The 14,017-nt window shown below is 35.5% G+C and overlaps 1 protein-coding gene and 1 long non-coding RNA gene across 2 annotated transcripts in view; one reads left to right on the top strand and one right to left on the bottom strand.

The window, feature by feature from the left end:
• The window catches only part of LOC118974032 (uncharacterized), a 53,417-nt gene extending 39,848 nt beyond the window's left edge, over positions 1-13,569 (top strand). The window contains exon 6 of the mRNA XM_073220170.1: positions 9,276-13,569. Coding sequence (XP_073076271.1) covers positions 9,276-9,380 — 105 coding nt within the window. The 3' untranslated portion in view covers positions 9,381-13,569. The remainder of the gene's footprint in view (positions 1-9,275) is intronic.
• Positions 358-9,261, bottom strand: LOC140847778 (uncharacterized). The gene is made up of 4 exons (XR_012127941.1): positions 8,825-9,261; positions 5,030-5,100; positions 2,483-2,635; positions 358-660 (listed from the first exon to the last, which is right to left on the bottom strand). It is a non-coding gene; the product is annotated as an uncharacterized lncRNA (long non-coding RNA).
• Positions 13,570-14,017: the final 448 nt, after the last annotated feature.

Here is a 14,017-nt window from a genome sequence, read left to right on the forward strand (position 1 = left end):
TGAACTTTCCTGGGGCTGAAACCCTCAGGCAAGACAGCTGAGTAGTAGTACTTGGCCCTTTGAGTTTAAGATGTAATCTTCCAAAAAAGAGGTAAACTCATTAATATTTCTATTTAGTGGAATTCTTTAGGAAGCAATTTTATAATAATATCACTATCGAAGTTACAAAGCTTCAAAAACACTGAGCTTCAAGACTGGTACATCAGGTTAACTAAAAAAAATATTAAAAGGGAAAAATAAAGTCATTTAAAACCAAGGGAAAAGAGATACAAACTGTGTTGGACAAACATTTTAAAGGTAAGTTCATTTACAGACATCATTTTCTAAAATATGCTATCCATTTAGCTTTCACTTCCTACTAATCTTACAAATCTTGCTCAACAGAAATAATGCTTTAGAGGCAAACTAATGAGCTTAATTTATTTTCTCTGATTCTGTTTTGACATACGTGTTTAGTTAATTTGCCAATGACGCGATAATCTTTCATTCTTCTAGGTAGAATTGTTTATATTTCTCCAATTTAGTTTTAATAGAGTCCTCTTGAGAAATTTTTTTGGAGAGTTGAGATTCCAGATCTTTAATTCTGAGTTCCATTTGCCTTCTACAAGAAGCGTCATCATTCTCTCTCAAATGCTCTAACTTCTCTTGTGCTGGTTCTACCTAAAGCAAGTTAAAATAATACATTTTTAAATAACCATAATGTGAAAAATTATAGCATATTTTTTCTTAGGTTTGAGCCAATGATTCAGAGAGAAATTTTAAATGTGAAATAAAGACCTAAAGTTTAATATATTTATTAGAACCTCAATTTAATTAAATCTGCATTATAAAAATAAATTTGAATCATTTTTATTTTAGTACTCATATAATATGACAATTCAAAGAACAACAATCTGTTTAAGATATTCTAAAGTAAACAATATTATCTAAGAGTATGGTACAGTTTTTAAATGACAAGCTTTCTTTCCTCTTACTAGTTTTATATGAACCAGTCTTAAAAATAAAATTATCTAGTGAGAATCATTCTGAAAGATAAATTTTGTAATAATAATGATAGAAACTGAAATATTTAAAGGGAGAAACACATGATACCATCCTTCCAGAAATCTATAAAACCAACTTCTTTAAGTAGAGGAAACAGAGACAATGTGTATGTCCAAAATGTATCTGCAGGGAGATGAATTGTTCTGCACAGACTAGATGATAAATGCCGATAAGGGTAAAGGCCAATGAGAACAGTTAGAGCTTCAGGAGAACGGAGGTGTGAGCATGTTTGAGTAATTCAGGATTAGGCAAGAGGATCAGAAACTGAGAAACAGAAAGGACACGTGAGAAAAGGTCAAGAGACAGTGAGATCAGCCCAGTTAACTCAAGATAAAATCGAGTGGCAGGGAAAGAAAACCTATGTCCACCCAGTAACTTGCAAATGAATGCTCATATCATCATTATTAACAGTCAACAAGTGGACACAACCCAAAGGTCCATCAAATTATGAGTAAGTGGTTACCCCACACCATGGAGTATTGTTGACAAAAGAAATGAAGTACTGATATGTGCTGTAACATGATGAACCCTGAACACTTTATGTTAAGTGAAAGAGCTAGTCACAAAGGACCACAAATTGTGGTTCCACTTGTATGACATATCCAGAGTAGGCAAACCTTGGAGATAGAATGTGGACTGGTGGCTGCCTGCAACTGGGGAAGATGGGAGGTGGGGGTGGTGGCTAAGGGATGGGGCTTTCCCTTAGGGGTGATGAAAATGTTCTACTTGATTTCAGGGACAGTTACATAAATCTGTGAATTTACTCAGAGATACTGAGTTGGACATTTTAAATGGGTGAATTTTATGGTGTATGAATTATATCTCAATAAGACTTAAAAAAGCCCAATGGCAGGATGTAGATAATTTTCTTAATTCTCTATTTTGGGGTACATACTGTACATAATCTGAATCTACATTTTTACAAGGCATCTAAAGGGGAAAGGAAATGATGGAAGTATTTAATTTCAACTGGTTTATATAATGACCTTTTGTACAGATTATCCTGAAATCTGTGAAATAAATGTACACAGATTCTATATCCATTCACAATGGTAAAGATGAGAAAAATGACAGTTTTCTGAAACATTCCATTAAATATTATCCTCAGATTTTATTTGGCTCCCCCCATCATGGCAAAAGAGAGATCTATTAAAAAAAACAATGTTTGGTTACTAAAAAGACAAAGTCTCAACTGATGTGAGGAATGATGCATAATCCTCAGCTTTTCTGAGGGTAAATGTAAGAAAAAATATGTAATATAAATAGCAGGACTAAAGTCAGAGTTTAAGAAGTAAGTACATTGTAAAGAGAGTAAAATTATAATAAATTTATTATAATGAAAATATAAAAGCAATCCACAGAAATTAGTATTCTAAAGCATTGCATATTATTTAATCAGCTCTAGATTAAATGTTAATATGTTAAATTTCATACATACTTGACTTATGAATTTATTTAATTTCTTCCTTAAGTACCAAGTCTTATCTTGTACATTAGTACAGCAATATGAGGTAACCTCTAGCAAAGCCTCTAAATTAGGTTGTTGTATTACGGTGTCATCCCGTTGTTGCTGGAGTTGTCTCACAATTACCTAATAAGATATTGAAGATATTTCTGTTACTGCTTTTGTAAGTCACATTATTAAACTATGTTAATAATACATCACTCTAACATACATGTTTTGAAAAATATCACCACATTCATCAATTCACCTTTCCTCATGCATACACATTCCTGTTTATTGAATTTGGTGTGATCCTCCTGTCATTCTGAAGAAATACATCGGAAAGCAGGAGTACTCAGAAGAGATATTATCCCAACTACAATGTGAAAATGAGTTGCTAATCAATATTCTGTACTTAAGACAATGAATTCAGCCCCACTACCCACTCCCCCCTAAGAATTTGCAGACCTTTCCCACCTAGTGAAGTCTCAAAACAAAACAAAACAAAAAAATAGGCATGTGAATGGGACTTGGGGTGGTAAATTCTACATTGTGAAAAGGTTTCTTTTTTTCCTAGTAACTTAAATTGACTTCAGAGTTCCTCACATATTGAATCCTCTGCTCAAGTCCTTCCAATAGATCCCCATCTGAGAATAAATGTGAAGTCATGCCAATGGGACTCAGGCCCCAAGTAACTGGGCCTCTCTACCTGCCTCCCTGACCTTGGCTCCTATAATGCACCCCATTCCTGCTATACACAAATTCTGCCACTGTCGATTAGTCTGAAAAAGAGCTCCAATCACAGAGTTCTCTTTGTACTGGACACACTTACGTCTAGTAAGTTTGTTATGTACAGACCTAGGTCTTATAATCTCTCCTTAACTACATTTCTCCTTGAAATGATAATTGTGAGTAAACTATTTGTAAAAATGTTTGAAGAAAACTATAAATAGCACTGGGAAAATTAAATCAAGTGTTGTTTTGCTATACCTCAGCACATCTGTCCCAAATTATGATGTATTGGAAAGTAGATGACTTTAAACAGAGATCATAAGAATACATGATTTGACACTAAAATATTTCCAAATTTAATTCAAATTGACATAAATCAAAATAAAATTATACCAACTAAAAATGTATAAAAGCTACTGAAGGAAAAGGACTGTGACATATACAGCATTTGCCCTTCATCTCATCTGGGAAATCCGGAATAACTTTCAAGGTGATCCACTTAATTGAATCTAGAGGCTCATTTTAGGTATGAGCATTTCCACTTATCTACTTCATCAGGGTATTAAAATGTGATGACACAAAAATTAAAATGAATATTTTAGCAGTGTAAGACTAAATTATTACTATCAGTAAAAATTTATAACTTAACCTCTTAAAATTTCATAGTCAACACAAATGTCTTTCTTCAAAATAAGCACCTGCCAGGTCTAAGTTTTTTGCTGGATAAAAAGTATGCTTTTAAGCCGATTTATAGTCTATATTCTTTTTATATCCACTAGACTCAACATTTTTCCATAATCAAACATTACTTTGAATTTTCTTTCAGGAAGTTTGAAAAATCTTTATTTTCCTAGATACTTATTCTTGTTCTCTTTCCTTATTTTCACCTTGATTCATTCTTTATTTGAGATGACTACAATCATTGAGTAATTCTTTATTTTTTATTAGCAAAAAAACACTTTGTGTATTCAGTTTGAAGTTCTTCTACAGATTTCTCAAACAGGTTTAGGTTGTTACATAGTGTCTTTTTATTATCTTCAGCTTTGTTCTGAAAATCATCCAGTTGCTGTCGGAGCAACTCATTTTCACGTTGTAGTTGGGATAATCTCTCTTCTGAGTACTCTTGCTTTCCGATGTATTTCTTCAGTTGGTCTTGTTTGTTTAGATACTTGTGTTCAATTTTCTTCTTTGGACAGTGTATGAAAAAAAATATGGATCCAAACATCAAACTTTATACAGGCATAAATTACCAACAGTTCAAAAATTTAACTGCAGACAGTAAGTCCAAGAAAGTAAAAAAAGATGAGAATTTTCAAGAATGTCATAATTAGAAAGGCATTTCTTCAAATTACAACTCAGAAGGCATAAACTAAAAGAATAATAAAGCAAACTACACTTAAAAATTGACTTTATGGTCTGAAATCTAACCTATGCAGTTACCCTTAGATCAGTAAGCCTTAGAACAGCATATATTTGAGCATATTAAAATGCCTACAGTTCTTTTTCCTAAGAATTACCAAACCTCTGCTTTAGCTCATTTGTGATGAGTATTAAATTATTTTTGGACTCTAATTTGACTACTTTGATCCACATTTCCTCACAGTTTAGCGTATGAGGAAGACCTGACTATAGAGATATATTCTATTACATTCCTCACTCATTTCTGCAAGTAGTAAAATTTTACAGACTTCTTACTGAGTGATGATCTATTGACTCTGAAAGGCAAGTTCAAAAGGTAATTTCATTTGAACTATGTTACAATATTAAAGCATAGCAAAAAACAAGAAATTAAATAAAAATTATACATACCTGCAGGTGGTTATATTCACTTCCATCAGGACTTTCTTCTTCCACTGATGTAATTTCTAGGTCCTGTTATGCTGACAAATGGATATATTTGATAAAAATAAACTACATAGAAAGGGTCAATAAAAGCCATAATCTTAAATAAAAACAGAAAATAACATTTTATCAATTCAGAGTTTAAATTAAGCTTAATATTTTTTTTGAGAGGGCATCTCTCATATTTATTGATCAAATGGTTGTTAACAACAATAAAATTCTGTATAGGGGACTCAATGCACAATCATTAATCAACCCTAAGCCTAATTCTCAACAATCTCCAATCTTCTGAAGCATAATGAAACAAGTTAAATTAAGCTTAATCTTTAGCTGAATATTTAGTTATTTGGGAAATACTTCTAAACTGTCTACAACTTCAACAAATATTTGGGAAATACTAGAAATTGTCAGGTTAAAAGCATATAAACTCAAAGACTCATTAAAAAATCCATTCATACAACATCAATAAACAAAATGAGAAACAAAACAAACTTTAAAAATACAGTAGAAACATATAAAGTCACAACATACTCTATTTTCTACCTCAGGATAGTACCATTTTAACAACGCTAAGCTTCAGCTACATTAGTCAGGAACCAAAATTATTATGTTTTATGCCCTTATGCAAAATGTTTGACTCTACTATTTGAAAACCTCATTTTCATCTCTTAGGATTCAGACCACTATGTAGATGACACGATATTCTACATAAAAAACCCTAAAGAATTCACTCCAGAACTACTAGAACTAGTAACTGAATTCAGCAAAGTTGCAAGATACAAAATTAGTACACAGAAATCTGTTGCATTCCTATATACTAATGATGAACTAGCAGAAAGAGAAATCAAGAAAACAATTCCATTCACAACTGCATCAAAAAGAATAAAATTCTTAGGAATAAAGCTAACCAAGGAAGTGAAAGACCTATACCCTGAAAACTACAAGAGAAATTAAATTTCAATAAATGGAAATACACCCCTTGTTTATGGAGAGGAAGAACTAATATTGTCAAAATGGCCATCATGACTAAAAAAATCTACAACTAATCTAAATAAATCTACAATCTACAATCAATGCAATCCCTATCAAAATACCAAAGGCATTCTTCAATGAACTAGAGCAAACAGTTCTAAAATAGAGCCACAAAAGAACCCCAATAGCTAAAGCAATCCTGAGAAGGAAGAATAAAGCTAGGGGGATTACACTCCCCGACTTCAAGCTCTACTACAAAGCCACAGTAATCAAGACAATTTGGTACTGGCACAAGAACAGACCAACAGGTCAATGGAACAGAATTGAGAGCCCAGACATAAACCCAAGTATATATGGTCAATTAATATACAATAAAGGAGCCATGGATATAAAATGGAGAAATGACAGCCTCTTCAACAACTGATGTTGGCAAAAATGGACATCTACATAAGAGAATGGAACTGGATTATTGTCTAACCCCATATACAAAAGTAAATTTGAAATGGACCAAAGACCTGAATGTAAGTCATGAAACCATAAAACTCTTTGAAAAAAATAGGCAAAACTCTCTGGAATATAAACATTAGCAACTTTTTCCTGAACACATCTCCTTGGGCAAGGGAAACAAAAGCAAAAATGAACAAATGGGACTACATCAAACTTAAAACCTTCTGTACAACAAAGGACACCATCAGTAGAACAAAAAGGCATCCTAAGGTATGGGAGAATCTATTTGTAAATGATATATCCAACAAGGAGTTAACATCCAAAACATAAAGAACGCACACACCTCAACACCCAAAAAGCAAATAACCCTGTTAACAAATGTACGGAGGATCGGAACAGACACTTCTCCAAAGAAGAAATTCATATGGTCAACAGGCACATGAAAAGATGCAAATTAAAACCACAATGAGATATCACCTCACACCAGTTAGGAAGGCCAACATTGAAAAGACTAGGAACAAATGCTGGCAAGGATGGAGAGAAAGGGGAACCCTCCTACACTGCTGGTGGGAATGTAAATTAGTTCAACCATTGTGGAAAGCAATCTGGAGGTTCCTCAAAAAACTAAAAATCAAAATACCATTTGACCCAGGAATCCCACTCCTAGAAATTTACCCAAAGTTTTCAGATTCAAAAAGACATATCAACCCCTATATTTATTGCAGCACTATTTACAATAGTCAAGATATAGAAGCAACCTAAGTCTCCATCAGTAGATGAATACAGAAGATGTTGTACATATACACAATGGAATACTATTCAGCCATAAGAAGACAAATCCAACCATCTGCAACAACATGGAAAGAGCTAGAGGGAATTATGCTCAGTGAAATAAGCCAGGTGGAGAAAGACAAGTACCAAATGATTTCCCTCATTTGTGGAGTATAACAATGAAGTAAAACTGAAGAAACAAAACAGCAGCAGACTCATAGACTCCAAGAAAGGACTAGTGGTTACCTAACAGGAGGGGTGGGAAAGGGTGGGTGGGGGAGGGAGGGAGAAGGGGATTGAGGACTATTATGATTAGTAGACATGATGTGTGGAGGCTCACAGGGAAGATAGTGTAGCACAGAGAAGACTAGTGACTCTATGGCATCTCACTACACTGATGGACAGTGACTTCAATGGGGTATGAGGGGAACTTGATAATATAGGTGAATGTAGTAACCATAATATTTTTCACGTGAAACCTTAAGAAGAGTGTATATCAATAATACTTAATAAAAAACAGTGGGGGGGAAGACTCAGACAGCTATGTAAAGTCCTCCCTTACTATGGCTATCGTTCCCAACATAAATACATATCTCTTTCTTTGGAACTGCCTTAGTGCTTTATAGATTTTTCTTGTATATCTTTACCATATGAGCTGTAAATTACTTATCTACATGTCTATCCCCTTTGCTCCAAAACTATAGGGGACAATCTCGTAATCATCTTTGTATAGTCTTTATTTACTTCATAGTTATTTATCGAGTTCCACTAAGTACTTTAAAGAAGGTTTAAAGAAGACCATGGATAGAAAGAATCAGGAATGGGGTTTTAGAGACAATGCCTGTGCTAACTTACAAATGTACAGTGTAATGTTCCAGAGATATGGTATGTGATAACATCAGAGCTCTAATGACTAATATGATGCATGATCATGTACATTTGTATTTGAAAATCTTCAGCTTCGGAATTCTTTGGAATTCTCTGTAATTTTTAATGATACAGAGGAATCCTAAGACCAAAACATTTCAAAATCACTGTTTTAAAAGTCTACAAAATACTCATTAGGGTATAATTAGTTACTTTGCCCATTTTTAGTAATCAAAGACTTCACACACACACAGTCTGCTAATCGGAACATCTGGTTGGCTTAAGATCATCAGTGTTAAGATGAGATAAAGTTAAAACACAATTGACATGTAAGCAACTGAAGTTTTACTCTAGGTACATGAAGGTTAGAATTCAAATAAGCATTTTAAAACACTGCAAAAATCTCAGAGCCTAAGAATTAAACTCTGGGAATTCCCTAAGAAATACAGGGATTTCAAACTGGAAACATCAGGGTATCAAAACACGAAATTAGAAACTTCTGAGTTAAAGCTTTTATTTTTAAAATCTCCTTTTTAAATGTTTATAAGCCTTTTTTTTTCAAACATGGGCACCAACAATAACATCTGCTTTATTTATGTAAAGCCCTTCAATTAAACTTAGATAAAAAAGGAATAAGAACACTGTATTTCAAATATTTTAGTGTACTGCTGCTTTTCAGAGTTAAACGTGTATTGCAAAATTTACCTGCTCGGGATGTTTGTACTGCTTTCTCCTGTATTGTTCTATGACCAAGAGACTCTTCTTCCATGGCAGGCTGAATGGGTTTTGAAACAAGGTGAATAATAAATAACTTAGATTTCATATGATCTGTGGTTAATAAATCAAGATAAAAATATGTAAGTTTTACCTCAAGGTGATACTTTACAAGAGAATCTAAAAAGCAAAAGGGATAGGGATATGTAATCAGTGATACATTAACAATAAAGCCAACTATATACCCATGCAGATATAGTGCTAAGCTGAATCCCATGCTTGGCTTTGAAAATTATTACATTAAGTTTTGCTGCTTTGTTATTTTGAGTGGTTAGGACAGCAACAAGACAGAAATATGAATCCACTATAAATCCTGAAGAACATAGAACTATATAGGTTTAACAAAACATGCAGTTTAAGATTTCAAAAATTTGTGTTTCAGATGACTACAACAAACAGAAAAATACACACATGTGAATGTGAACATGGGAAGAAAAATGATCATCAGTCAGAGGAACAAATCATGACCCTGAGGGGATACATGTGAAAGCTGAATGGTAGAATGCACTGACATGTCTTTAATGCGATACAGCAGAATCATTTACCCTTACCCTACAAGCATTTGTCAAATTCTTCTATGTGTCCTGTAATTCAGGAAGTACACAGTTGTTAAGGCAGTTCAGGGGAATGCCTTTCTCATCAGAAACAGTGTTATGAATTGATCACGTTGGATATACAGGTTGTGGAATAATAGTTTAAAAAATACTCTTTGTCTTCATACCCGTGTGGCCTACTGATATGCCTACATTTCTTACATCCTCTAGTTTAGGCATCTTTCAATTTCTTGATCCACTCATGCAAGAAGGTATATAAATAACATTTCCAGGAGGTATTGTAAAATGTATAATGAGCTTTAAATACTGAAATATGGTTACTGAAAAGGAAATTTAATTGCCACTGCATTCATTATTAGATATCAAAAATCTCATATTTCAAAATCAGTGTGACATTTGCTGAAAATCACAATTTTAGCATTTAGGGAATGAACTCTCATTTCTCATGTCGAAAATTAGTTTCGCTTGGTGTACCATGCTAGCTCTTAAAGAATTTCTGTGAAGCAACTATCTTACCAAAAAAACTTATCTTAAAAAACAGCCAGTACTTCCCTATTCAAATTAACTGCATGTAAATAATGAAACCAATGCAACATCCATCTTTGATGCCTGGTAGTCATGAAAAGGAGAAACGAGTGGCTGTAGTTTACCCTGATTCGAGCGCTCCCTCCTGCTCCCAGTAATCTCAGGAGCAGCGATCATCTAATCTCTGGTTCCAGCACAAACATATTGAGGCCGTCTAAAGTGGTTTCTCTCAAGTTCCCTCAACTCCAAAATTTCCTAGCCAACACCTTTCTTTCCTGACTCTTCCTTTCACCATCCCCCTTCCTCTTCAGAAGCCACCTCTAGATCTACGGTCTTGATTCTTCCTCTTCGACATTCTTTTGTTTCTTCTTTCCTCTTCATTTAGCCATAGTGTGTGAATCTACGACTCCTATGTCTTTCTCTCTTTGCTGCCCCTGGCTATAAACATGCTCAGAAATCAAAGCAAAAAAATGCTTTTCCTTGATCCTGTTATATCTTGAACTAATCAATGGCTCCTAGATCTCGCTATGGGAAAGTCTACACTCTAGTTGGTACTGGGCACATGGATCTGAGGACCAGCAACATTGGCATCACCTGTCAGCTTGTTAGAAAAGAAGAATCTCAGACCTGCTGCTCAGAAAGTGCATTTTTAACAAGGTCCCAGGTGACTCATTAAAATTTGAGAAACCAATCTCTTTTGAGTCTGCTTCCCCATTCCTTCCTTTACCTTAACTTATTAACCTTCTGGAATCCAGCAAGCATCAAGTCCCTCACTGTCACATCTCCAAAACTGAAAATGCATTAAAAGTCATAAGCTTTCTAGTGGACTTTTCATCATAAAAGCATATTTATAGGTTCCTTGCTCTCATCTTTCTTCCAGTTCTCTCACTTTGACCAACATGATGCTCTCCTTTGAGGCTGCAACATTTTATATGACATTCAGGTACATACACTTATACCTGACCACAAAGGTCTTTCATCATCAAAACTCCCTTATTCTTACTTTATCTATGGTAGGACCACCAAGAGTAACTATCTCAACTCTTACCTGGAGAAGAGTTTTGATAATTTTGAGAAGAATGAATTCCCTTGTCCACTTTATATGTATCAATTAGCTGGCAAATGCTAGGTGTAAAAACGGTTATAAATAATATTACTACTTTAATACTGATATGAAAATCATTTACCAAATTATTAAGTTCTTAAGAGTATTTTGAGTAACAGAGCTAATATCAGAACCTTAATTAGCCCATATACTCCAAATGTGTAAGTTTTACAAACTTTTTATTAAGAAAATAATTAAAGACAAACAGTGAGATAGTAAGGTGGACCAGTCATGAACTGAGGGCATTGTAGCTCAATAAGTGAATCAGAGTTAGCTTGCCATAAGGGATGTGTCTTGAACTCAGAAGGCCTAGCTCTATAACCAGTAACTATTTGTTACTGGATCAGCTGCTTCTCTTCAAGTAAAAGTCTTGCTCTAGAAAGTAGGGATCTTTCCACCTCCTTTTACAAGGTTGATGAGAGGGTTTAATGAGCTACTATACCCCCAAAATGCTCAGAGAAACACTCGAGCAATGGAATGATTTGTTCTTCAACTTGAAACTATTTTGGAATACCAAATAAAACCCAGTGTGTGTTTTCACACCTTCTAACAAATTAGCTGCCATGTTCAGAAAATACTATTTTTGGTTATTAGCTGTTCTTTCTTTGTGGGAATTTAGGGGCATCTCAGTTATTATGAAGTTACTTATAAAGATATTACCTCATTAAATTGGATGACAGCATTGTTCCCTGTCATTGTAGCTAATCACACCAAGGGTAGAAAACTACTAGTAGTCAAAACCTGGCTTCGACTGCTATTCTTCCTCCTCCATCTACTCAAACTCTGAACCAGCAGACCTTTATTTGAATGATGCTTCATCTCCATGTCATCTCCAGTTGTCTTGGAAGACTGACCCCTACTCTTCTATATGTGGATTCTGATGAGACATGGATGGGGCTTAGCTCTCCTAATGCCACATAACCTTCTTGAGATTTAGCAATTCCTGTTGAATGGCTGGCTTTCTTGTGAGGCTGAATCTGAAAGTATTTTGAAACCTGAAATCCACTCAAGTTACTTGGGAGATTTTCATTATCATGGAAAACAGACCACTTATGGGGCCAACCTTAATTATGGCTTCTCAAGCAAACTGTTGTCCACTATTCAGGGCAGGGTGATAAGGGGTGTTTCATGACCTAAGAAAGCTGCTCCACAGGATCTTAGGCACCCTGTGGGTACAGAACATCCTAGGAGAAAGGCAAGTCTAATCTCTTCCTGCAGGTTTATTTGAACCTCTCTGCTCATATCTGCAGCTAATGGTCCCAACCAGTATCTGCAAACAAGGCAGACAGACAATATCCTTCACAGACTCATTGTGAAGGTCTCAGCTAGGATGCAGGCCCTCCATAAGGCTTTTGAGGGAGGGTGTACGGAAAAACATGTGGCTGAACCTAGCAGGCCCAGCTGCCAGAACAGGGCACTCCTGCTCTGGAAGAGTGGCTGAGCATACAGGCATACATATGTGAACTGAGAAAAGGGGTAGCTTTTCTAGGCTAAGTGTGGATCACCATGAAGACAGGAATCTAGAATGGCAAGGGCACCCTGGGAGCAAAGGTCAATCCGGACTGTCTGGAGAGCCACTTCAGCACCAATGCTGCAACAGTACAAGCACTGGAAACAATAGAATGTAGAATGGCCCTTTTTTCCCCCTCCAAGTGACTTAATGAAAGAGCACTGTCTCTTTGGTCGTAGAGAAACCCTTAGGTTCTTGAAAATTCAAGGGGGAGAGTATAGGTGATAGTCCCCAGGGAAAAAGCCCAGGACATTCTGCTATCCTGAACATGTCCAGGTAACATTAGAAAAATCAGAAATGTGACATTATTCATGCCCCATGCCTAGTGGTTACACCTGGAATTAAATAGATAATGTTTTGTCTTAAAAGTCCTGTGATATCATTAAGCATCAGAGAAATGCAAATTAAAACCACAATGAGATATCACCTCACACCAGTTAGGATGGCCAACATCCAAAAGACAAACAACAACAAATGCTGGCAAGGATGTGGAGAAAGAGGAACCCTACTACACTGCTGGTGGGAATGCAAATTAGTCCAAACATTGTGGAAAGCAGTATGGAGGTTCCTCAAAAAACTAAAAATAGAAATACCATCTGACCCAGGAATTCCACTCCTAGGAATTTACCCTAAGAATGCAGGATCCCAAATTCAAAAAGACATATGCACCCCCCCCCCCATTGTTTATCACAGCACTATTGACAATAGCCAAGATATGGAAGCGACCTAAGTGTCCATCAGTAGATGAATGAATAAAGAAGATGTGGCACATATACACAATAGAATATTATTCAGCCATAAGAAGAAAACAAATCCTACCATTTGCAACAACATGGATGGAGTTAGAGGGTATTATGCTCAGTGAAATAAGCCAGATAGGGAAAGACAAGTACCAAATGATTTCACTTATCTGTGGAGTATAACAACAAAGCAAAAACTGAAGGAACAAAACAGCAGACTCACAGAACCCAAGAATGGACTAACAGTTACCAAAGGGAAAGGTACTGGGGAGGGTGGGGGAAAGGGAGGGATAAAGGGCAGGGGCATTATGATTAGTGCACATAATGTGGTGGGGAGGGGCACAGGGAAGGCAGTATAGCACAGAGAAGACAAATAGTGATTCAATAGCATATTACTATGCTGAAGGACAGTGACTGTAATGGGGGTATGGGGTGGGGACTTGATATTGGGGGGAATCTTGTAAGCACAATATTGCCTATGTATATTAATTATACCATAATAAAAAATCATTGTATATTAATGATCCCATGAAAAAAAAAGTCCTGTGTTAAAGAACTGGGCACCACTCCTACTGCTAGTCTAGCTTATTGCTGGGTTTCTGGCTAATGACATAGACTAACTCACTGCCATTCCAAAACTGCCTGAATCAAACTATGAAATCTCACCTGTTACATAGTGTGTAACAGTTA

This window comes from Manis javanica, chromosome 2, assembly GCF_040802235.1.
Source record: "Manis javanica isolate MJ-LG chromosome 2, MJ_LKY, whole genome shotgun sequence".
Classification (NCBI taxonomy): domain Eukaryota; kingdom Metazoa; phylum Chordata; class Mammalia; order Pholidota; family Manidae; genus Manis; species Manis javanica.